This window comes from Sodiomyces alcalophilus (genome assembly GCF_042370955.1).
Source record: "Sodiomyces alcalophilus JCM 7366 unplaced genomic scaffold ACRALscaffold_2, whole genome shotgun sequence".
Classification (NCBI taxonomy): Eukaryota; Fungi; Ascomycota; class Sordariomycetes; order Glomerellales; family Plectosphaerellaceae; genus Sodiomyces; species Sodiomyces alcalophilus.
The window spans coordinates 8,088,015-8,114,498 of NW_027263533.1; the positions used below are offsets into that span (position 1 = coordinate 8,088,015).

Genomic DNA, 26,484 nt, shown 5'->3' on the forward strand with positions numbered 1-26,484 from the left:
ATATAGGAAGGCGAACCCTGTACGCCTGCTCGCCGATCCTCTTAGTTACCTATACCCGAATATATCGCGGTGCTAGCTTCGACCCTTACCGGAATCGGAAGTTCTTCGTGGATAGTCTAATAACGTCGCCTACCTTATACTGCTATGGTTAGTGGCGCTTATTATAGTGCCGAGCCTAGTGCTCCGTGGCACGCGCCTAGTATTCGCGGACCTTTCGCCGAACTTCCGCTAGCTTTTTAATACGTTCTTAGACGCCCTATACCCGGGTATCGTCCCTGGGTCGAATATATTCCACTATATATAGATAATACCCGTATAACGCTTCGTATAGCGAGATACTAAGCGAGGAGTACTCGCTGTTATTATAGGCGAACCTAGCTTTTAATAACTAAATAGGCTATTACGTTATCGCGTTACCGGCGATTATTCGTAAGTACTTAATTAGGAACTAATACGTTTATTCCGTCTAACTATCCGTCTATAGGTGGTATACGGTGGATAGTCGCTAAGCGTTCGCCCGCTTACGGCAGAACTCTATTTAAAACTAATTAGTAAATAGCTTATCCTAGTCTATTACTATACCCTCTAGGCTGCCGAATCGGTACTTAATTTCCTTATATAGTAGCGCTACTAGCTAGGGTGCTATTAGGTCCTTCCGCGTAGGAATAAATAGAGCGTACTTTATATACCGGTTAACGATTACTAGGATAGCGTTATATGTTTGCCCGTCTACCCCTTTTATAGACGGCAGACCCGTGATAAAATCTATACTAATCTCTTAGAACGGATACGTGGGTAACGGTAGCGTTTATAGCTAACTATACGGCTTATATCGCGGCACCTATACCCCTTAATACGCCGAATATATAGCGACGTAATCGCGAACGTCCGCCGCTAAGTCTACCTAGTAGAACTTTCTTAAAATCAGCTTAAGTGTTTTATTCGCTCCTATATACCCGGCTCTAGGGTTATTATGGTGCTATTATAGGACCTCCGCCCTTAAGGCGCCCTATGCAGGTAGTATTAACTATCCCTTAAATAGTAGTATATCCTTATCTCCGAGAGAGTACCCCGCTCTCTTTCTGGTCCCTCGGCGAATATTCTTAATTAAGGATATATAACCCGGGTTAGTGGTCTATAGCCCTCTAACTAGATCTTTTAGTTCCTTGCTAATAATACGCTAACCTGCCGTTTTATTCCTAGCTAGCTCTTAGGCTATAGAATATAGGACGTGCTGATCCGGTATTATAGTAACCCTAGCCTTATTAGCCTTAGGCGTTAGCGATATCTTATTAGCGACCCTTCGCTAGGTAGTCGCCTTATACCCCACGTCTTATATTCGGGAGCGGGTAATAGCAGCGATAATAACACGCTGTATACCGTTAATAGGATATAGGGGTCGTAGCCCTTTTCCGTCCTCGTATTCTCTTAAGCTAGGCAGGGCCCCCTCTTATAGAGTCTATACCCGCTTATATTTACTAGGCCTATATTCGGGTAGCGTTACCCGAGCAGCTTAAACGTATACGATCTTTACCGCGTTACTTATTAGGGTAAGATAGATGCTCGTGATCCGTTAGCGAACGCTTATCGGGAGGTCGCTAACTAATCGTAATCTTTGCGATAAGGTGGGAAGCACGTTATCGTACGGCGTCTTATCCACTATATAATCCGGCCGTCTTGATAGGCCGTCTACCGGGTTTATCTTGCCTAGGCGGTGTTAAACCTCGAAGTCGAATAACGATAATCGGTATACCTATCTAATAAGCCTTCCGCGAAGGTCCCGCGCCGGCGCGTTTAGCACGCCCTTAAGCGCCTAATAGTCCGTTAATACCATAAACGCCTGTCCCGTGCCTTCGAGATAATGGCGCTAATACTCGAGGCTCTCTATTATAGCTAATAGCTCCTGCTATCCTATACCTTATCGTTACTCTGTTTCGGAAAGCTTCCGCGAGAAGTAGGCGACCGGTCGCTATCTAGTCTTATACTTCTAACTTAGGATCCCGGAAATAGCCTTATTTAAGGTGTCCGTCTCGACCCTTATATCTAGCACTAGGTTCTAGTACCGTAGAATAGTCGCCGACCCGAAGGCGACTTTTAGTAATTCGAATACCCGCTTAGCGCTATCCGGGAACTTAAAAGGTCCTTTCTTTTTACCCGCCTAACTGCCTTTTAGTAGCGTAGTTAACGGCGCGGTGACTTTAGAGTATCCCTTAAGAAACCTCTTATAGAAATTAGTAAAACCGAGGAAAACTTAGATATTATAAAATAATCCGGGCGCCGGCCACTTAGCGACTATACGTATACGTTCCGGGTTTATTATAATACCCTCGCGGGTTACTATAAACCCTAGGAAATCCACTTAGTTATAGTAAAATTCGCACTTTAATAGTTTCGCGTATAGCTAGGCCCTATAAAGCCGATCTAAAACCTTCTTTAGGTTCTTTATGTACTATTCCCTTAACGTGGAATATATAAGGATATTATCTAGGTAAGCGATATAATATATATCTAGTAAACCGGCGAGCGCTTAGTGAATATATGCCTAGAAGGTAGCCGGAGTATTTATTAGCCTGAATAGTATAACCGCGTACTCGTAGTAGCCGTACCGCGTTCTAAACGCCGTCTTTTAGCGGTCCTTTTTCTTAATCCGGATCCTATAATAGGTATCTCGGATATCCACCTTAGAAAAGTACTTTACCCTAGCGAGCCTATCTAATAGCTCGCCGATTAGGGGTAGGGGGTACCTGTTTTTAATTATTATAGCGTTTAACCCTTAATAATCGATATAAAGTTATAAGCTACTATCCTTTTTAGGCATAAATAGTATTAGCGAGCCTATAAGGCTTATTAACTATTAGATACGACTGCTCGCTATCCCTTCGGCGATATACTTTTTTAGCTCCTTTAGCTAGGCTCGAGATAGGGGATATAACGGCCCGAATAGCGGTTCCTTCCCGTCTTATAAGTTAATTATATATTCGGCGTCCTTTAGTAAGGGTAGCTCCTTTATAGCCTGCTCCGAAAACACGTCCTGATAGTTAGCGATTTCCGGCGGTAGTTCGACGACTAGTCCGTATATCACCTTATTATTATTTATAGACGGAATAGTTATATCCGGCGTCCCTGGTATAATAGTAGTAGCGGCAGTGATATATATAACGTACGCCTTCGCTCGCTTTTCGATAACCTCGCGAGCCTATAGCTCGGGGTCTATAATTAAGATCGGCCCGTAGACGAACGTTTAGCGGGCCGTATTAATTATAATACCTTCCTAACCTATACTATCGTTTAAGAGTAGTAATTATCCGGTACCCTTAGGTCGATCCGTATATAGGAAGACCCTTTTTAATAAGCGTGGCCGCCCTTCTACGTCTAGTAAATAGAAAGCTAAGCCGTACGCTCCGCGAACCCTTGCCGGGCTGCCGTTAAAGCCTTCGATCTCCGGAGTCTTAACCTCTAAGAGCGGTTTTAACCTTAGGCGTTCTATTAACGCCGGGCTAATAATATCTACCTGCGTATAAGTATCTAAATCTATACTAAACTTAATCTCCTTTCCGTAACGGATTATTATCGCTATAAATCTCGCTACCTCGCTAACTACGATCGCCGGCCGGTTATTAGGCGTAGGTCCGGCCCCTTTATTACCTACGCCGACTTATTTCCCGATAAATAGAGTTCTCTGACCCGAATATCGTTATCGAGGTTATTACGTGCAGCGTGTATATTACTAATATAGGCGCGAGCCTTTACCGCCCTATTATTAGTCGTCCGTCGTTCCTTATTATTATAGCAGTCCTTAGAACGGTAACCCTTTTTGTTATAGTTATAGCACTTACCCGTAAAGGCACGCGTACTAGGCTACGCTTATAGAGGCTCTGGACCCGAGCCCGATGCCTTTTAACCTGTTAGGGGCGCCCCCTTCGAGTCCGTCTTACCTGGCTTGGCGGGCGTACGCCGACTAGTCGCCGGGGTGCTTACCCGACTTAAGCGACCGTCCGAACGCTAGAAGTTTAATAGGGTCCTTTTACGACTAGTATCCGATCGCTTACTACTCGCCTTCTTAATAGGGCTTATATCCTAGAATAGCTACGCCTCTTAAGCTAGCGTTACCGCCTTATCTAATCCGGTTTTCCGCTCCCGTATCTTATCCTTAATACGTAGGGGCAGCTAACTAAAATAGTCGTAGGTATACTCTTCGCTTCCGCTTATCTCCTAGCCTAATAGCCTATACAGGTTATCCCACCGTTCGAATAGCTTTATCAGCGTTATATCGCCGGTTATTCGTAGCTTACGAAGTTCCTTACGGTAATAGTACTATTATATATCCCGGGATAAGTGCTCTCGCTAAATAAACGCCGTAAAATCGTTTTAATTCGGGTTAGTGATTTTCCGGGTATAATGCCTCTAGGACGTCTAGAAGGTATATTCGAGCTTCGTCAAAGCCTATTCGATCTGCTATAGCACTAGGGCACTAGGTCTAAACTGGTTCCTAGCCTTAATCGTTACTAACTAATCGTCGATTTCTATAACCGTGGATAACTCTCTAATTAGCTTATAATTATATACCGGCGGTTTTTCGTAGTCACGCCGGGGCGCCGGTTATTCGGCGAGCTTCTCTATGATTACTCGATTAATCTCGCTTTGTTACTAGAGATATTACGAAAATATCGTAATTAACGCCTTTTGCGTCGACGTCGAGGGGCCGGCGATGGATCGCTGATCGGCCTACGAACCACTATCTTTAGGACCGAGCGTAACCGGCGTATCCGTTAACCCCTTGTTTTTATCCGACGGTTCCTGTTCGGCCACTATCGTTATTAACCTTAGTATAGCGGGCGGCTGCCCGGCGTCCGCTTCGCTAGCTCCCCCCGGGGGGATACTTATTCCTCGAGTCCTTCTCGGTGGTATCTTTGGCCTGACTACCTTAAAGGTGTGGAAGTTAAAGAATTATAACGAAAGGAAAGTCCGTAGACTTTAGTTAAGGAAAAGATATCATAGAAAAGGCTCGATAGCTTAATACCGTAGAGTAGTCGTAGTATATTCGTTAACTAAGCGCTAACTTTAAACCAAGACTTCAACTTAAGGGATTAAACTGATCCCTTAACGTACGCACAGAGATAGGTTCGGATCGGTGGTCCGTGCGCGGCCATCGGTCCGACTACATGCCGATGGGTCTGCGATCATCTCGTTACAGGGCAGCCTACTAATATCTCCGAGCTAATAGTTATAGGTAAGGCCGCCTATACCGAAGACTACCGCCGATATAAAGAAGATCGTAAAGACTATAAGACGTATTAGAAGGGTATTAATAGTATACTTAAGTGGGTAGAAGAGTCTATCCTAGCGAAGAGACGGAAGGCCCTAATAAAGGGCACGACCCCGGAAGAGATCTACGTAGCAGTATAAGTCGACGCCGTATCCTATATCGCGACCTGTATAAAAGACTCTTAAAAAAACTACGATCCTTATAAGAATAAGCCGCCCACTAACCCACGGAAAGTGACCGCCTGGCTAGACGATTAGCAGGACCGGCTTTAGGACTATTATAACGTTGGGATATATAACGAACTCCAGGAGATTTAGATTAACGATTTCTTTAACGTTATACGACCTGCCTTAGATAACTAGGTGGATATAAAGGAAGTAACGCTAGACCTTAAAATAGTATCAGCGATAACCCTTATCGCGAAAAGGAAAAAGGCGGCGGAATAACTTAATATACCGCCTACTCGGAGCTATAGGACTATAGCCTTCCCTGCCCTAAACCTAGGCCATGATAATAACAGGCCGTAATAGGCCAGGAGGGCTAACCGGACTAGAGCCTAGCGGGGCCGTAGTGCCTACCCTAAAGGTAAGTGAACTAACCGTATAAGCTCTAAGCGCTAATAATCCCTATTTTATAAGGATAAATATCCCGTATACTACCGGCGCGGCCACGATCTATAGGGCTACTAGATACTATTTCCAGAGTTAGCGCCGGAGGACTTCCAAGCTAAGGACTCGATTAGGAGGCTCGTGGAGAAGTCCCTTGGGATAGACTAGGACCTATAGAGCGCCGTGGGGAAGATTAGGCCCCGAAATAAAAAGAAAGAGAACCACCGTTACCGATTAAGAAGTCCGTGGTAATAGTGAAGCCACAGATAATAATAATAAAGTCGGTAGCAGCGCCGGTAACGGCGATAATAACAATAAAGCCCTCGAGGAGGCGTGATTATATATAGTAATAAAAGCCGCCGACGACGATAACGGAGTCTTCTTTTAAATTAAGAAACCCACGAAGTAAGGAAAGCTTATAAATGCATGCTATAAAGGAAAAGGTAAGGCGTTAAACACCGTCTATAGCGGCGCTAGTAACGGAATAGAGCTACGCCGGATAGAAGCCCCGGCGGCCGCCCTCTTAGCCGCCGTATATCCTTTATGGTAGTCCGCTATATTAGACTTAGGTACCACCTCCTACGTTTGCTATAATAAAAGCAGATTTATGGATTATAGACCGGCCCGCCCTAGCAACGTTATAATCGCTAGCACTATAACGGTGCCGCTTTAAAGATATAGAGACGTTATTATTATAATAGAAGGAATAGCCGGCCCGATAAAGTTCTGGTTAAAAGATATAGCCTATTACGAAGATTTTATTTATAACCTAGTCTCTAATAAGAAGATATGTTAGAACGGTTACTAGTAGGATTAGGAGCCGCTAAACGATTATATACGACGCTAAGATCGATTAATCCTTTATAAGCTAAGTATCCACTACGATTAAACCGTTATAAAGCTCTTTCTAGTCACTAACGCCCTAGCTACTATTACTCTTCTAGCCCCGAATATACTAATTAGGAAACCTATTAAGAGGGAAGCCAGCTAAGCCGACAGTAACCTATAGTATCTCCGTTTAGGGCACGCTAGCCCTAATATAATCATGTAACTAGAAGAGTAGTTATAGGGCGTTAAACTAAAGGGGCTAGGAATAGTGGAGTATAACGCCTACGCCTAATCGAAGATAAGTCGTTAGATTAGCCGGCGGACCCGTATAGCTTTAAGCTACGCCGGCGAGAGGTGGGCGATCGACTTCACGGAGTTCTAACTAACCGCCAAGGGTTATATACAGATTATATTCTTCACAGATAGATATAGCGGATTCGTGGCCTATTACGTTATACCATTAAAAAGGGCCTCCAATATCTATATAGTTATAAACTTATATATCTAATGGGTTTAGAGTTACTTTAACCGACAGGTACAGGTCTTTAAGTATAATAACGAACTAATATAATCGCTTAAAATATAGGGCTTAGCTAAGGGTTTTGGTATCTAAGGGACTCTCTAGGGAGACCTTATATTTCTATAAAGAGACGTTACATGTGACTTCTTCGTGGGATTTTATAGGGCCATAACAAAGCCGTGAAGTTTTCTAAGTATCCTATATAATTTATATATATAGCTTAAGTAGATACCTATACTTAACATTTCTACTTACAGGGACATTTTTTAGATCATTCCCGCGGTGCCTGGCCATAGTACTTTAGTGGCTACGATTATGAATGTACTAGTAAGTACTATTATTGCTATGCCCCTTTTCTTCCCTATACTAGATAACTTAAGGGCCAGTTTTAGGCTGCTTATGCCTTAAAAAATCATTGACTTTAGGGAATATCGAGCAGTGGTATAAGACCAGTATAGTATAATATATAGTTAGGCGTGCACAGAAAAAGAGGTGCGGTACTTAATCGGCTTTAGGCTTTATTATAGCCCTATAAAAATGCCACGTGTAAGGTCTCTCTACCGAAATATAAGGTCTCCCTAGAGAGTCCCGTATCTAATTGGAGTCCTTTTTAGTAAAGACCCCCGCTTAGAACGGTAGTACCAAAAGATCTAGGGCTATTATTATGCTAAAGGCATAAGCTATACGAATTCACTCCCGATTACCCGATTTCCTATAGGTTAAAGTCGTTCCTACTACCGCTTACGTATAAAACAGAACACTAAAATAACGCCTTAGCTTGAAGACCCCGTTCGAGGTCCTCTATTAATATAAGCCGTAGCTAGGCTCTCTTCGGGCCTTTAGCTATAAAGCTTTTCTAATAACCAGAGCAGCTCTAATAAGGTCTAGAAAGCTTTACAATCGACTAGCGCCGTGGGCCTATATCGGCTACCTTATAGAATACGATTAGACTATTATTTACTGTATTTAGGTCCCTGGCCTTAGAAGGAACGGGATTATTTATACAGGTAATATTATCTTTAATAAAAAAGAGTATTTTAATAGTAGTCTTGAAGCCCTAAAGGACGACTTATATTAATTAACAGAAAAAGAGCTAGCGGATATTATTAATTAGATCCGTTTACCAGATATACATGTAATTAAGTAAGGCGAGCCGTTATCGCCTAAGATATATATAATAGCATACTTCGAGCCTATTCTCTAGTTAGGTAGCGAGGTTAACGAACCTCTCTTAAAGGTTACGCCTGCCGCTCTCGAGGCTCGGGGGGTAGAACCGTTTATAGCGTCTAAAAGGCCGGAACGATAGCAGGAGCTTATAAAGCCTACGAGGCCGGAGCTAGAAAAAGACTCTCCTATAGCCGCGATTAATTACTAATACCTAGATAGTCACCTTCCAACTCTACTAGAAACCCCTCCTTAGGCAGGGCTTACGGCGGCTGCTTTCACGGCCTATATACCTATAGAGCAGGGGGGAGCCAAATTTCGAAGCTATAGTAGTAACCGAGTCTGGATCTCTGCTTTTAACGCAGGAACATATACCCTATTAGTCCGTACTTTACATAGTAAGCCGCTAATAAAGTCAAAAATTAAAAGGGCACTTAAGAGACCTTATAGAATATACTGTAAGTAACTGCCGGCCCCTCCGAGAAATTAATAAGACCTTAAAAACCACCTATACGAAATCCTATTCCGATAAGCCTAACGGGATCACCTAAAAAGTTATAAAGAGATAGACTTATAGATCACGGTGCCGAAGGATAGGGCGAAGGGTTATTAAGTGCTTAGCTGTATATAGGTGATAACCTATAAGTTCAATAAGCATGGCTTTCTATAGCAGTCCAAGGCTAGATTAGTGGTCCGAGGAGATGAATAGTATTAAGACCCGTTAAAAGATATATATATAGCCACGCTCGCTGGTTATTTCTTAAAATTATTAATAGCGATCGCCGCCCGCTTTAACCCATCCTTAATATAGTATAATATCGTTATCGCGTTTATACACGCCCCGCTGCTGCACGATATATATACGGTTCCCGCCTAGGACCACGGTGCCGGGTACATTATTATTTCTTAAAAAGGCATTATACGGGCTGCGCGAGTCTCTATTACTATAGCAGAAACATATTATAGAAGTGCTAAAAAGAGAGGGGCTTAAGATAGTGCCATAAGAGCCCTGCTGCTTTATATGCCGTGGGCTAATCCTGTTGTTTTATATAGACAATATTATAATCGGCTTTAAGGAAGACTTTAAGGAAGAGATAGAATAGGCTATTGCGAGCCTATAAGAGCATTACGCCCTGTAAGGCGGGCAGCCACCATAATGGTTCCGTAGGATTAAGGTTATTCGGGCCCGTCCCTTAAGGAGCATATAGCTGTTATAACGCGATTATATCGTGAAGGTAGGATATCTATTATTAACGGTATCTAACTATAAACCTATAAGCCCTATAAAGCCGGCAGAGCTGCTACCGTACGCAGGGAAATCTACTATTATTAAAAGCTATTAACGTAAGATAGGATCCGTTTTATACGCCGTAGTAATTACACGACCCGGTATCGCCTTTATAGTATCTCGACTCTATAGATTTAATATATATCTAAGCCGTTAGTATTATAAAGCAGCTAACTATTTACTCCGATATTTACTAGCCAGGTAAACCTATGCCTTAGAATTAGGTGGTGGCGACTCTATTAAGGTGTTTACCGACGCGTGCTTTACGGATAACTTAATTAATGGAAAGAGTAGTTAGGTATTTATTTACGCCTATTTAGAGGTATAGTAGCCTAGCGAGCTAATAAATAAGTAACGGTTATAATGTTAATAATAAAGGCGGAGCTGCTCTCGCTTATATAAGATGCGAAGGAAGGGATATTTACGAAGAGGCTATTAAAGGTAATAGGTATAATATTCGACGATCCATGATTTAAGATACGATACGATAATAGCTAAATAATACGCCTATTAACGGCAGAGATCGCTTAATTAAATACACAATTACGGCAAGTAGATATATATAACTATTAGTTATAAGAGGCGCAGTAGTGTAGAAGGATTAAAGTTAGCTATGTTATAAGCGCCGATATAGTTACTAATAGATTAATAAAGGTCTTGTCTACGGAAAAGTTTATAAGCTTTAGAGAATAGGTAGGAGTATTGGATATATAGGGACGTCTCTATATAAATAGGCTAGAGGAGATCTTACTAGAGTATTTAGAGGAGCTGGAAGAGAAGTTCGATAGAAGCTATATAGACTTTATAGAAGGGGATATATCGATAAAAGAAGCCTATAAATAACTTTAACTAAGTAACTATCGTATAGTTATTTAGTTAGGGGGTGTGTCGTATAGGCTGGCCTAAAGCAGGTCCGGAACGGGTTATTCCGGGCCCGAAAGTGAGAGTGGATCTACTATAGGAATAAGGGCAGGAATTTAGTATTACGATCAGAGATTTCTATAGAGTTAATTAAGAGGCAGGATATTCCGACTATACTACTTGGATATTCCGACTATAGTTCCGGTAGGCCCACTTTTCCGACTAATAAACTTTTACGTCCTAGACCCTATACACACATACAAAGTTATGATCGCTAATTTAACCTATATACGCAACCTTAATCTGCTTTAATTAATAACGCGATTACGCCTCTACTATATATTTCCTTGCCTTAGAATAATAATACTAGTAATAATAATAATAATAATAATAATAATAATAATAATAATAATAATAATAATAATAATAATAATAATAATAATAATAATAATAATAATAATAATAATAATAATAATAATAATAATAATAATAATAATAATAATAATAATAATAATAATAATATTAAGACGATATCCGTGGGCGTGGGCGTGGGCGTGGGCGTGGGCGTGGGCGTGGGCGTGGGCGTGGGCGTGGAAGAGGTCGTGGAAGAAAGAGGTCGTGGAACTATTATTACTAGCGGAGGTCGCGGAGCTATTTCTTCTACGATGGGCTTTAATTAAACGCATATCCGTTAATTATAGCAGCAATAACAACAATAACAGTAATAATAACAATAATAAGAGTAGGAGCAGGAGTAGGCTAGATATATAAGGATCAATAACAGGATACTAGATTCTATAAAGAGGCTCTAATTAGTGGTAAATAGATATAAAATAGAATCGCTATTCCTACTTAATATTACGGGTTAACCCCTTAAAAGTGTAGTTCCGGTATAAGGCCGGACCGCTAATTAGCACGCAGGTCCGACGCTTAGATCTCGCGCTGCCCTTACCGCGGATTCGTATAAACCTAGTAAATCCTATACCTTTCTATAGACCTTTTCCTTTCCTTTCCTTAATTCTAGCTAATATAATTATTCGGCCTTACTTAGTGCGATTAACCTATAACTAGCCGCTTATATAGCTAGAATTCAGCGAACCTTACGCGCTATATTAGTATAGAGCTAGATACGAACGCGCCGTTAGGCGGCGGCGGTCCTATAAACCCCGCTAATCTAGCTAGGTGGACGGATAGAAGGATTACCGAAGCTATTAATACGATGCTCGGTCCCTTATAGGAATAGATAGCTTAATAATAAGAGCTACTCTAACGACTTATAAACGGTCTCGTGAATATCTAGGCCCCGTAATAACCCACCCCTAACCTCACGCCCCCCTTAGAGGGGGCCCCCACGAATACTCCTATAGAATCGGTGGTAGGCCCTCCTACCCCAGCGGCCTCTACTCCCCCCTAAATCAAAGTCCCCTAGGAGTCATGTCCGCTATATACTAAACCTCTGCTATACCCCGTGAAGTTTAGCGGAAGGCGAATAAAGTACGCTACCTAGTCGTAGTAAATACGTGATAAGCTTTAGCTAGACGAATACTTATTTAAGAACCGAGCCGAAATATAGTACTATATTAACTTATAGCTAGAAAGGAGTGCCTAGTAAGTAGTGTTAGTCTTTTACGCCGCCGGAGGGCCGGGAGGTACCCGCGACCCAGAATCGTTCCTTACTTACCTAGACTATATATATAAGGATTAAAATAAATAGCCTCGCGCGGCCTTTAAGCTACGCTCCCTCCGATAACGCGAGAAATAAACCTTTATATAGTTCTTACCGAAATTTAAGAAATAGATTACCTAAGTAGGTGGTAGCGAGTAGGTAGACTCGGCGAAGATCACTTTCCTTAAAGAAGCCCTAAGCTAGAAGCTATATAGCGCCTTAGTTACGGCGAAGTTACCCTGTAATTACCTAAGCTAAGTTACTAAGGTCTAGGGTATTACCTAAAAGCTAAAAGGCCTATACCTAACTAACCGGAATACTTATATACCGAATTAAACCCGGAACTAAGAGATAAACGCTAATAGAGATATTATAATAGACGGGATTAATTAGGTCTAGCCTAACACGAATATAGACCGACCTTATAATAACCGGGAGTGCTAATAGTATAGAAAGAAGGGATATATCCGTATAAACTATAAGTCCCGGGATACTATAAAGGGGCAGACCCGTGTTCCGGGTCTGGACGTTATGGATATCACGTGACCACGTACGCGGTCCTAGAGATCTGGTCTTATATACGGCTATTCTTCGGAATAGACCCACTATATCTAGCTAGCTTTTTTATCCGATCTTTTATAATCGTCACCTATCACCTATTATAATTATAATTTATATTATCCTTCCCTTTTTGATTATCTAGACAATCTAGAAGAGCCGACTATAGGCCCGCCTACCTATCTATAGCTATTCGTTCCCCTGATCGGACCACTACCAACCCTTCTAAAGGCCCGGCGACCATCTCCTCGGGACCTTAGCTCTAGATACGGACCCGTAACGAGCCTAACCCTCCTTTCTGCTAGCCTATTATTAGTTAGTTAGTTATTTATTTGTTTTGGCCCTAGCGGAGCCGTTCTGTATAGTAACGGCTTCGCCTTTCTTTAATTAATGCTCGGAGGCGGATATAATCGGCGTAGGGGGATTTTATCTATCCTACGCATAAGGGTAGTTCCGGCCTACCTAAATAAACGGCCTATTAACACGTTATTAATTACGATACGGTCACGGTTTCCTTTATTCTATTTTAAGCCTTTAAGTCTTTGGTTTTTAAGCTTTAAGTCTTCGAGTCTAGAGCGTTTAGATACGATATAGCTTTAGATATAGCTTCGGATACGGCACGGTTTTAGTTAGTCCTTTAATAACGGGCGAAGGGCTTAGGATAAGGCCCGGAAGAATATCGCATTACGTGGATATTAGAATAAGAAGAAGAGGTCTAAGAGAAGACGATTCTGTTTCCAGTTTAAGTTTTAATTCCGGTTACGATATAATAATAATAAAAACACTAAAAACACTATACACGAAAACACTAAAAATAATAGCCCGGAGCCCGAGTCCTTTAGGAGAGTAAACGCTGCCTGCTTATTAATAATAGCCTTAATATATCCCGATATAAAGACTGCCTATATATTAATAGTCCCACGGATCCGGTCTAACGGTCCCGAGTACTATAGATCCGGAAAAGCAAAGACTGCCTGCTTAGAAAGAATAGTCTAAACCGACGCAGAGACTACCTATAGATTAATAGTTGTATATAAAGAGGAAGACGTCACGACGGCGATATCGTGGAAAGAGGAGGATATAATACCGGGACGGTTAGCCTCCTTAAGGTGGTCGCGCGTAGGATATATTCCTATTCCTCTTAATCGGCTTAACCTCCTGTTTTAAGGTTATCGCGAGAGTTATATTAAAGGCGTGCGAGGTAGCCCTAGAAAAGCTCTATATTTAAAGGGTACGCGATATCTTTTTGCCGTTTACTTCCTATTCGTCTAATTAGACTAATAGTAACGTCGTTACCTATAGGCAGCCTACTATTCCGGGTAGTCTATATAGTCGTAGCCGAAGTAATAGTCGGAAGAGCCGCCGCCGCTATAGTAGAAGTATGACTTTATAGAAGAGTCCCGCCGCCCGGTATAATCCTGTTTATCTAATTAAGTGCTATTCCTATAGTTAGGATAGCCACCGATACCGTATATACTCGGAAAGAAAAAGCCCTATTAGCTCTATAATCCGGAAAAGCTCCTGTGATAGCTCCGCGCTTTAGAAGAACTAGCGTGTTAAGTCCGTTAATCCCGTGGTAAAGAGCTCCTATACTAGCTCCCCTGCCTTTACCGATTCCGTGGTACCGGGTCCGAAGAGTCCTCCTATAGACTCCGTGATAAAGGAGCCTACCACCGCCCGTTCCGTTCCTTTAGCCTAGAGTCCTCCCGTAGACTCTATGCATAAGAAGACGCCTACCGTTCCTATAATAGAAAAGAGTCCCCCTCTAGACTCTACCGGCCCTATTATTCTGCCGTAGAGCTCTTATATTAGCTTTACCGCGCCCGCTATAAAGGAGAGCCCCGTTAGCTTTATAGTCCCGAAAAGCCCGCCCGCCGATTAGACTATCGGCACTATCGGCTTTATAACGGCAGATTAGGTAGTTAAATCTATTCCTACCGATTAACCTATCCCTATCCCTATTAATTAGGCCTACTTACTTTCCTTTCTGCTTACCGACTTTAAGATTAGTTATCCGGTATAGTATACGTATTGCCTTAATCCGCACTTTTAGGAAAAGATCGAAGAGATCTTCGGAGACTCCCTTAAAGCTATACTTAAAAAGGTGTATTTATAGATCGATAAGGAGATAGTAGAGGCAATTAAAAAGGCACGAAGTTAGAGTCTTCGTGATAGGCGTTAACGTCTTCTTTTTAGTGGATTTACCCCTAGGGCTAAGGGATTTTTCCTTACTATTTTCCTCTCCCTTTTCCTACCTCTTTTTCCCCTTTTCCTTTTCCCGCCTCCTTTCCCTTTTTCCTTCTCCTTTTTTCCCCTCCGCCCTTCCCTTTACCTAATTAGGGTAATAGAATCATTTTCGGAAGCAGAAGTCCTTTATAGACTCCGTAGGAGCTTTTCTAGTTCCTAACGGGGGCCGTGTTTTTATAGACTCGTATCTAGGGCCGCGTCTTTTAACTCCGCCCTAGAGCCGGATTTTTTTTTTCCCCGAAGCTACTCCGTTAACCTAATCAGGACCTCTTATTTTTATTTATTTTTTTAGGTTATTTAGAAAGCTGCCCTTAAGGGGAACCTCTTTATATAGCTTTAGGGCCGATAGATATAGAGTCCTGCCCTCCCCCGATTCCACCCTACCCGATTTTTATTCCCTTCTTTTCTATATAAAGACCCTAATCTAGCCTATTCTTTATATAAAAAGCTATACGCTATAAGAGCTTCTTCGTATAGCTTTAGGGCCGATAGATAACTAGGCCCGGGGCCTAGCCTATAAGTCTATAGGAGTAACCTATCCATTTTTTAGCTTTTCTTTTTACTTCTTCCTTTAACTATATCTTTTATAGTTTATCACCTTTTCTTTTACTCGTAACCACGTTAGCCTAATCGGAGGAAGGGCTTTTAAATAGCTCCGATTTTAATTAATTTAGCTTACTGGTTATTAAGTTATATATAGGTTAGTTAGCCACTATTCCTGCCGCCTACTCTTTTTAGATCTTGACCCTACCTGCTATTTCTGCCGGCAGTTACTATAAGCTTATCCTGCTTACCTTTTCCCCTCTCTTTTTCTTACTCTTTTACTACTCTTCTTTTCTTAATATCTTCGTTCCTCTAATTAGCCTAAGCCTAATCCGCCTACCTATAGTTAATCCGATTAATCCTATTACTTTTTCTTCCTGCTTTTTTAAGCCCGGCCCCGAATTCTGCCGCCTCGAAGAGCCTACTGTGATTCCTGCTAAGACCCGATAAACCAACCTGTATACCGCTAAAAAGATCCGACCTGCGTGCTTTACGCCTATAAACCGAAGTGGACTACCTACCTTAATCTAGGTAATAGAAAAAGATAGATATACTCTATAAGAGACGTGGGAATACTAAGATACCTTTATATAAGCCTATCGCTTATAATCCTCTTATAGACCCCGAGAATATATAGTTCCGAAATCCTAATTAGTCTATAGACCTTAAGACTCGCTATATCTCCTGCTTTTATAAGCTATACCGTTAATTCTCCTATCACTATCTTCACGGCTATTGCTTAGTTCTATGTTTTACGTCGTTAATCTTTTACTAGGGCCGCCGCCTATTTACCGCCTACCCTATATATACGTTTATTACCACGTCTTCTACGTTACGGTCTTCTTAAAGAATATATTAGGGCCGCCGCCTATTTACCGCCGCCTACTATTACTACCGCCGCCGCGTTACTTATTCCTTATAAGGAACCAAGGAAGCCGCTACCGCCGCCTACTTTATGTATATAAAGGACCTACGAGGTCACCTCTACGTCTTTAAGGTCACCGTCCTTTAAGCCCACGTCTTCGAGTCTTTAGGAATACCGTATAGGGAAAGAAGGACCGCTACTACGTATAGCTAGAAGAGGTGGACGATACGGAAGCTATTACTATATAGGCTACTTATAGATACCCTAATTAGGGTAATAAAGATATATTTAGGATAATTACTATTTATATTTAGAAATTATTAAGACCACGAGGCGTGGCTTAATAATTTAGGGCCGATTATAGAGGGGCAGACCCGTGTTCCGGGTCTAAACGTTATAGATATTATATAACTACGTACGCGGTCCTAGAGATCTAGTCTTATATACGGCTAGTCTTCGGAATAGACCCACTATATCTAGCTAGCTTTTTTCCCCGATCTTTTACGATTATTACCTATCACTTATTATAATTATAATTTATATTATCCTTCCCTTTTTAATTATCTAGATAATCCAGAAAAGCCGACTATAGGCCCGCCTACCTATCTATAGCTATTCGTTCCCCTAATCGGACTACTGCCGACCCTTCTAGAGGCCCGGCGACCGTCTCCTCGGGACCTTAGCTCTAGATACGGACCCGTGACGAGCCTAACCCTCCCTTCGGCTAGCCTATTATTAGTTAGTTAGTTATTTTTGTATTTTAGCCCTAGCGGAGCCGTTCTATATAGTAACGGCTTCGCCTTTCTTTAATTAGTGCTCGGAGGCGGATATAATCGGCGTGGGGGGATTTTATCCTACGTATAAGGGTAGTTCCGGCCTGCCTAAACGAACGGCCTATTAACACGTTATTAATTACGATACGGTCACGGTTTCCTTTATTCTGTTTTAAGCCTTTAAGTCTTCGGTTTTTAAGCTTTAAATCTTTAAGTCTAGAGCGTTTAGATACGATATAGCTTTAGATACAGCTTCGGATACGGCACGGTTTTAGTTAGTCCTCTAATAACGGGCGAAGGGCTTAGGATAAGGCCCGGAAGAATATCGCGTTACGTGGATACCAGAATAAGAAGAAGAGGTCTAAGAGAAGACGATTCTGTTTCGAGTTTAAGTTTTAATTCCGGTTACGATATAATAATAATAAAAATACTAAAAACACTATATATAAAAACACTAAAAATAATAGCCCGGAGCCCGAGTCCTTTAGGAGAGTAGAGGCTACCTGCTTATTAATAATAGCCCTAATATATCCCGACGCAGAGACTCCTTATATATTAATAGTCCTACGGATCCGGTTTAACGGTCCCGAGTACTATAGATCCGAAAAAGCAGAGACTGCCTGCTTAGAAAGAATAGTCTAAACCGACGCAGAGACTGCCTATAGATTAATAGTCGTATATAAAGAGGAAAACGTTATAATAGCGACGTTATAGAAAAAAGAGGATATAATACCGGGATAGTTAGCCTCCTTAAGGTAGTCGCGCGTAGGATATATTCCTATTCCTCTTAATCGGCTTAACCTCCTATTTTAAGGTTATTACGAGAGTTATACTAAAGGCGTATAAGGTAGCCCTAGAAGAGCTCTATACTTAAAGGGTACGCGATATCTCTTTACCGTTTACTTCCTGTTTATTTAATTAGATTAACGGTAATATTATTACCCGTGGGTAGCCTATTATTCCGGGTAGTCTATATAGTCGTAGCCGAAGTAGTAGTCGGAAAAGCCGCCGCCGCCGTGGTAGAAGTATAACTCCACGGAAGAGTCCCGCTGCCCGGCACGATCCTATTTATCTAATTAGGTGCTATTCCTATAGTTAGGATAGCCACCGATAGCGTATATACCCGGAAAGGAAGAGCCCTATTAGCTTTATAATCCGGAAGAGCTCTTATAATAGCTCCGCGCTTTAGAAGAACTGGCGTGTTAAGTCTATCGATCCTATAGTAAAGAGCTCCTATACTAGCTCCCCTGCCTTTACTGATTCCGTGGTACCGGGTCCGAAGAGTCCTCCCGTAGACTCCGTAATAAAGGAGCCTGCTATTGCCCGTTCCGTTCCTTTAGCCTAGAGTCCTCCCGTGGACTTTATAGATAAGAAGACGCCTACTATTCCTGTAATAGAAAAGAGTCCCCCTTTAGACTCTACCGGCCCTATTATTCTGCTATAAAGCTCTTATATTAGCTCTGCCGCACCCGCCGTGGAGGAGAGCCCCGTTAGCTTTATAGTCCCGAAGAGCCCGCCCGCCGATTAAACTATCGGTATTATCGGCTTTATAATAGCAGATTAGGTAGTTAAATCTATTCCTACCGATTAACCTATCCCTGTCCTTACCGATTAGGCCTACCTGCTTTCCTTTCTGCCTACCGACTTTAAAATCAGTTATCCGGTATAGTATACGTATTACCTTAATCCGTATTTCTAGGAAAAAATCAAAGAGATCTTCGGAGACTCCCTTAAAGCTACGCTTAAAGAGGTGTATTCGTAGATCGATAAGGAGATAGCAGAGGCGATTAAAAAGGTATAAAGTCAGAGTCTTCGTGATAAGCGTTAACGTCTTCTTTTTAGTGGATTTACCCCTAGGGCTAAGGGATTTTTCCTTACTATCTTCCTCTCCCTTTTCCTACCTCTTTTTCCCCTTTTCCTTTTCCCGCCTCCTTTCCCTTTTTCCTTCTCCTCTTTTCCCCTCCGCCCTTCCCTTTACCTAATTAGGGTAATAGAATCGTTTTCGGAAATAAAAGTCCTTTATAGACTCCGTAGGAGCTTTTGTAGTTCCTAATAGGGGCCGTGTCTTTATAGACTCGTATCTAGGGCCGCGTCTTTTAACTACGCCCTAGAGCCGGATTTATTTTTTTCCTTAAAGCTACTCCGTTAACCTAATCAGGACCTCTTATTTTTATTTATTTTTTTAGGTTATTTAGAAAGCTGCCCTTAAGGGGAACCTCTTCGTATAGCTTTAGGGCTAATAGATATAGAGTCCTGCCCTTCCCCGATTCCACCCTGCCTGATTTTTATTCCCTTTCTTTCTACACGAAGACCCTAATCTAGCCCGTTCTTTATATAAAAAGCTATACGCCGCAGGAGCTTCTTCGTATAGCTTTAAGGCTAATAGATAACTAGGCCCGGGGCCTAGCCTATAAGTCTATAGGAGTAACCTATCGATTTTTTAGCTTTTCTTTTTACTTTTTCCTTTAACTATATCTTTTATAGTTTATTACCTTTTCTTTCGCTTATAACCACGTTAGCCTGATTAGAGGAAGGGCTTTTAAACGGCTCCGATTTTAATTAATTTAGCCTGCTAGTTATTAAGTTATATATAGGTTAGTTAGCTACTATTCCTATCGCCTACTCTTTTTAGATCTTAACCCTGCCTGCTATTTCTGCTAGTAGTTACTATAAGCTTATCCTGCTTACCTTTTTCCCTCTCTTTTTCCTACTCTTTTACAACTCTTCTTTTCCTAATATCTTTATTCCTCTAATTAGCCTAAGCCTAATCCACTTACCTATAGTTAATCCGATTAATCCTGCTGCTTTTTCTTCCTGCTCCTTTAAGCCCGGCCCCGAATTCTGCCACCTCGAAGAGCCTACCGCGATTCCTGCTAAGACCCGATAAACCGACCTGCACGCCGCTAAAAAGATCCGACCTACGTGCTTTACGCCTACGAACCGAAGTGGACTACCTGCTTTAATCTAGGTAGTAGAAAAAGATAGATATACTCTATAAGAGATATAGGAATACTAAGATACCTTCGTATAGGCCCGTCGCTCACGATCTTCCTATAGACCCCGAGAATATATAGTTCCGAAATCCTGACTAGTCTATAGACCTTAAGACTCGCTATATCTCCTGCTTTTATAAGCTATACCGTTAATTCTCCTATTATAATCTTTACGGCTATCGCTTAGTTCTGCGTTTTACGTCGTTAATCTTTTACTAGGGCCGCCGCCTATTTACCGCCTACCCTATATATACGTTCGTTACGATATCTTCTACGTCACGGTCTTCTCGAAGAATATACTAAGGCCGCCGCCTATTTACCGCCGCCCACTACCATTACCGCCGCCGCGATACTTATTCCTTATAAGGAACCGAGGAAGCCGCCGCCGCCGCCTGCTTTATATATACAAAGGACCTACGAGGTCACCTCTACGTCTTTAAGGTCACCGTCCTTCGAGCCTATATCTTCGAGTCTTTAGGAATACCGTATAAGGAAAGAAAGACCGCTATTATATATAGCTAGAAGAGGTGGACGATACGGAAGCTATTACTATATAGGCTGCTTATAGATACCCTGATTAGGGTAATAGGGATATATTTAGGATAGTTACTATTTATGTTTAGAAATTATTAAGACCACGAGGCGTGGCTTGATAATTTAGGGCCGATTATAGAGGGGCAGACCCGTATTCCGGGTCTAGACGTTATAGATATCACGTGACTATGTACGCGGTCCTAGAGATCTGGTCTTATATACGGCTATTCTTCGGAATAGACCCACTATATCTAGCTAGCTTTTTTATCCGATCTTTCACGATTATCACCTATCACCTATTATAATCATAATTTATATTATCCTTCCCTTTTTAATTATCTAGACGATCCAGAAAAGCCGACCGTAGGCCTGCCTGCCTATCTATAGCTATTCGTTCCCCTAATCTGACCACTACCGACCCTTCTAGAGGCCCGGCGACCGTCTCCTCGGGACCTTAGCTCTAGATACGGACCCGTGACGAGCCTGACCCTCCCTTCGGCTAGCCTATTATTGGTTGGTTGGTTGTTTGTTTGTTTTGGCCCTAGCGGAGCCGTTCTGTATAGTAACGGCTTCGCCTTTCTTTAATACGGGCTCGAAGACTAAGGGCGCCCGCGTAGCGAAGGTCTAGGCCGAAGATAGCGACGTTGCCATAAGCTTAGATAGTTCGGATAATAAAGAGTTAGGACAAGAATAGCTCTAATATAAAAGCGGGTATTAGAGCCGATAGCCGCTCTACTATAGGAGTAGGAGGCGTTTTAATACCTAGCTAGCGGCTACTTAGCCCTAATATTAATATAAGTAAATAAAAGATATATATATACTCTTATAGATACAGGTTATAACTACTATACTACTATAAATAAACGCTTTACCTAAAGACTTTAGTTATTATTAGTCCATAAACAGAAATAACTACTAAAAGGATTCTTAGATACGTCTAAGCCGGCTATTAGCGCCGGGATCGCCGCGTTTAAGCTGAAGATTAACGGCTAAATATAACGAGTCTTCGCCTACGTGCTAGAAGGACTAGATTAGGATATATTCCTAGGAAAACCGTGGCTAGAATATAATAACGTTACATATTACGCGAAGAATTATAGGTTATACCACGGAGTCGCTAATACTAACTTACGATTAGTTAGCGAAGAAGAACTAGCCGATATACGAGCTATCCGCGAGGTAAGGCTAGTCTTAGGATCGGTATTTACGGCTATAATACGATAAATAAGAAGGGGACTAAAAGGAAAAGAAAGAGATAAGTTTAACGACTTAATCCGGGCCGTTAGTATACGGGATATCTATAAGGCCCTCCGTAAAAAGGAACTAGTAGACCCTCGGGATTATATCCCTGCGAATATACTATAAGAGTTCGGTAACCTCTTTACGCCTAATAAGGCTAACGACTTACCCCCTTACTAACCGGGCATTAACTATAAAATCACCCTAAAGCGAGGTCCTAATAGACTTAAGCCGACCCTGCTATAGGGGCCCCTTTACGGTATATTAAGGGAAAAGTTATTAGTGCTCCGGAAGATACTTAATAACCTAATAGATAAGGGATTTATACGAGCTAGTAGCTCAGCGGCTGCCGCGCTAGTCTTATTCGTGAAGAAGCTAGGGAGCGGGCTACGTGTTTACTACGATTATAGAGCCCTAAATACGATTACTTAGCGGGATTATTACCCCCTCCCCCTAATTACTAAGACCCTATATAACCTGGCTAGCGCTAAGTGGTTTATAAAGCGTAATATAGTCACCGCCTTTTATAAGATCCGTATAGCCCCTGGGTATAAGAGTAAAATAGCCTTTAGAACGCGCTTCGGCCTTTTTAAGTGGCTGGTATGCCTTTTTAGACTAAGCGGCGTACCCGTTACCTTCTAACGCTATATTAACTAGACCTTATAGGAGTTCTTTAATAACTTTATTATAGTCTATATCGACGATATTCTAGTCTACTCGAGTAGATCTTATAAGGACCATAAGGCGAAGGTCCGACTAGTATTATATAGGCTTATAGATACCGGCCTAAACTTAGACCCAGCTAAGTACGAGTTTAGTATAATAACGGTAAAATACCTAGGCTTTATTATTATAATAGGTAAGGGAGTATCCTATAACCCTAAGAAGTTAAAGGCTATCCGCGACTAGGAGGTCCTTATCTTTATAAAGGGAGCCCGAAGCTTTTAAGGGTTTACGAACTATTACCGGATATTTATCTACGACTTTATAGGTATCACGGCCCCCTTTATAGTATTAATAAAAAAGGACCGGCTTTTTAAGTAGGGGGCCGAAGAAGACGCCGCCTTTAAGGAACTAAAACGACTCTTCTAGATAAAGCCTGTCCTATAGTTATAGAACCTAGACCGTAAGACTATATTAGAAACCGACTACTTAGGCTATATATTAGGTGGTATCCTATCCTAGGTAGATAAGCTAGGATATCGCGATATAGTTATATATTACTTATATAAGCTTACCCTAGTAGAGTATAACTACCCTATCTATAATAAGGAGATACTAGTAATTATAAGCTATATACTTACCTGGAAAGTAAAGCTAACTAGCTATAAGTAATTTATAATACTATTAGACTATAAGGCCCTTAAGTACCTTATAACTAAACGGTCCCTTACCGAAAGGTAAAGCCGCTAGGCCGGCGAACTAGCCTAGTTTAACTTCGTACTAGAGTACCGGCGAGGTACTAAGAACTTCGCGGCGGATATCCTCTCCTATTATAAATAGGACCCCCTAAAGGATAGCTTAGATAACCGGGAATAAGGACGGGTAATTTAATTAATACCTAACTCCGCGATCCCGAATACGATCCCTAAGCTAACGATATAAAGGATATCTATTAGGCGTGTATTTAAGGTAAATAAAGACCTTTAACGACTTTAGGGCGAAACTATAAAGACCGACCCCTAATACTAAGGGGTCCTCGCCGTGATTATTATAAAAGCTTATAGCTTTAACCCCTCCCTTAGGCTATAAGTATAGATCGCGGAATATTCCCTTAACCCCACGGGATATATAACCTTCCAGAATCGTCTTTAGGTCCTAAGCTCCGGAGAAGACTCGCCGCTAAGAGGACGCTTAGTATAAGCGATCCACGACTCTGCTATCGGCGGCTACCCGGGTAATAAGAATATAATCGCTATAGTAACCTAATTATTCTTCTAGCCCGGTATAAATAAGGATATATAAAAGTTTATCCGTAATTATAATCTATATAATAGGGGTAATTAGTAGCGGAATATAAAGCGCGGGCTACTAAAACTATTACCTATACTAAAGCGAATTCGTAACTATCTTATAATAGACTTTATAATAGACCTACCACTTACCGGCGAAGGCAGGGCGAGGTTCTTATAGGTGATTATAGATAGGCTAATAAAGTTAGTAATATTAGAAGCGATGGAAACGATAAAGGCGGAGGCCTATACGGGACGCTTCTAAAACTATTATTTTAGGTTTTATAGTATACCTCTTTTAATTATTAGTAACTAAGGTTCTAACTAGACTAGGAGGTTTTAGCGATACTTTTATAAACTTATAGAGATCGAGTAGCGACTTAGTATAGCTTATTACCCTCAAACCGATAAAAGGCCTAAGAGGCTAAACTAAGATATTAAGGCCTACCTTTATATATTTATATATTACTCCTAGAATAACTAGGGTTACTTATTACCCGCTATATAGTTATTATTTAATAGCAGGGAGAGCTTAATAACCTAGCTAAGCTCTTTTTTTTAGAATATGGGTTCTATATTAACTCTATCTAAATCCACGACCCGACGCCCGTATATCTAAAGGAAGCCGCCGCTTATAACCTACTAAGTCGCTTATAAGGGGCTATAGAGTTTGTATAGGTAGCTATAGCCTTTAAGTAACTATAGGATACGGAATCCGTGAATAAGCAGCGACTCTCGGCGGAGCGCTTTAAAGTAGGAGACCTTACCTAGCTGTTTATAGCTAATTACTCTACGCCTAGGCCCTTAAAGAAGCTAAGCTAGCTATACTAAAAGTATAGGGTAATAAAAGTAATTAACTCCTATATTATTAAGTTAGATATGCCCTTAGGGATATAACCTTATTTTTATATTAATATCCTAAGATAAGCTAGCCGCGACCCCCTCCCCGGCTAGGTTTTAATCGACTCCTAGCCCGAACCAATTAAAGACGTACTTTATAGTAACGAAGAGTAAGAAGTTGAAAGTATTTTATATACACGGAATAAATAGCGAGGTTATAGTATATGACGCGAAGTACTGGCGTGTTAGGCAGGATATATAGAACCTACTTAGGGGCTACTAGACGCCGTGAAGGATACTAAGGCGTTAGACGCCTTCGAAGCAGTATATAGTCCCGCTAATAAAAATAACGGACTATTATATAAGTATACTAAAGGAGTACGCGAGGATAAAGAGAACTTAATATAAGGGGGGAGCGACTTATAGCTATAAATTAATTAAGGGGGAGAATTTACTAGCCCCCCCTTTAGTATCTAAAAAGGTAAATAATACCTCCGTAAAGGATTTTAATTAGCGGCGTTATTACCCGAGCCGGCCTTATTATTATTATTATTATTATTATTCTCTTACTCCGCTATCCTAGCTAACTAATCTAGAAGCCCGGCTTGGGCTATGCGGTCCTTCTTAGTTAGTTATAGGGGGGAAAAACCTATTCGGGTAGAAAAACCTTTATACTCTCCTCGTTAGGATCGGTGCCGTGTTAGGGCCTCGACGGTCCCGGTAGTGACTTAATACGTATCTGGATTATACCTCTAGTCTAATGGCTAACAGGAAGGTAGTAGGCTAGGGGATTCGGGTTAGCCTGGGATACGGTATACTATACAGGGGGCCGAAAAAGGTCCGCGGTGGTCCTATGCTCTAGGAATCCTCCTTATATCGGGGTGGCCGGTTTATTTACGCCTTCCTTTTAGGCGGGGTTTTAGTAGGGGCTCCTGCCTTTATTATTATATATACCTACCGAATTTAGTAGTCACCTATAGTTATAGCTAGGTTAATAGAAAATCGTAAGGGCCTCCGCCCTTCTTTTTGTTTTTCCCTCTTTTAACCCTTTATCGTGATATTATAGGTTTCCTTTTAAGCCGCCCGCCCCCCTACTCCTACCTTTATTCCCGGCTCTATACCGTAGGTACTAATAAAGCGTTAGATAGTTTATAGATAGATCGGGTCTTTTATTTTACTATTATTTTACGGTGTCGTTAATTTATAAGTAGTAGCGCGGCGACGCGGGTAGGAAGTCGGCGGTTTTAGGCGGGCTAATAGGATAGGCTATAGTTAATTAAAAATAACTATTAAATAATTAACGACCCTAAGTTATTAATATAAGTTTAATAGGGTGCCGCGGGGGGGCGTGTTAGTTCTAAGCTTAGTGTTAATGGCCTCCTAGATACCGCCTAAGAAGAAACAGCCTAAGAAGAAGGGTAACTCCCGCTATTATAAGACTAGAGCGACGCGAGTACTGCTATGGGTTCTCCTAGAGGTGCCCTTAGGGTGCCGGAGTAATATCGCTAGGAGGCCGTCTCTGACTTTAAGTAGATATCTTAGATATACTAGACGCCTCGGGGGCGATAAGCCCGAGGATATAGAAGTATATACTAATACTACTAAGAAGGGCGCGGTATACTATTAGTATACTAATAGTCGTCGGACTTATAAGGATATAAGTCGGTTTTATAGTGGTGTCTTAGTGGCGTTAGTGCGGTAGTAGCGGGAGTCTAATAATCGGTATAGGTTCCGGCTAT

The 26,484-nt window shown here is 41.6% G+C and overlaps 1 protein-coding gene across 1 annotated transcript; it reads left to right on the plus strand.

Annotated features, from left to right (window-relative positions):
- Window positions 1-1,559: 1,559 nt before the first annotated feature.
- ACRALDRAFT_2018151 (uncharacterized protein) lies at window positions 1,560-25,513 on the plus strand (the record flags this gene model as incomplete). The annotated part of the gene is made up of 4 exons (XM_071019922.1): window positions 1,560-1,565; window positions 10,892-11,134; window positions 15,940-15,975; window positions 25,502-25,513. The coding sequence occupies 4 exons, from the start codon at window positions 1,560-1,562 to the stop codon at window positions 25,511-25,513; spliced, it is 297 nt and encodes a 98-aa protein (XP_070878264.1).
- Window positions 25,514-26,484: the final 971 nt, after the last annotated feature.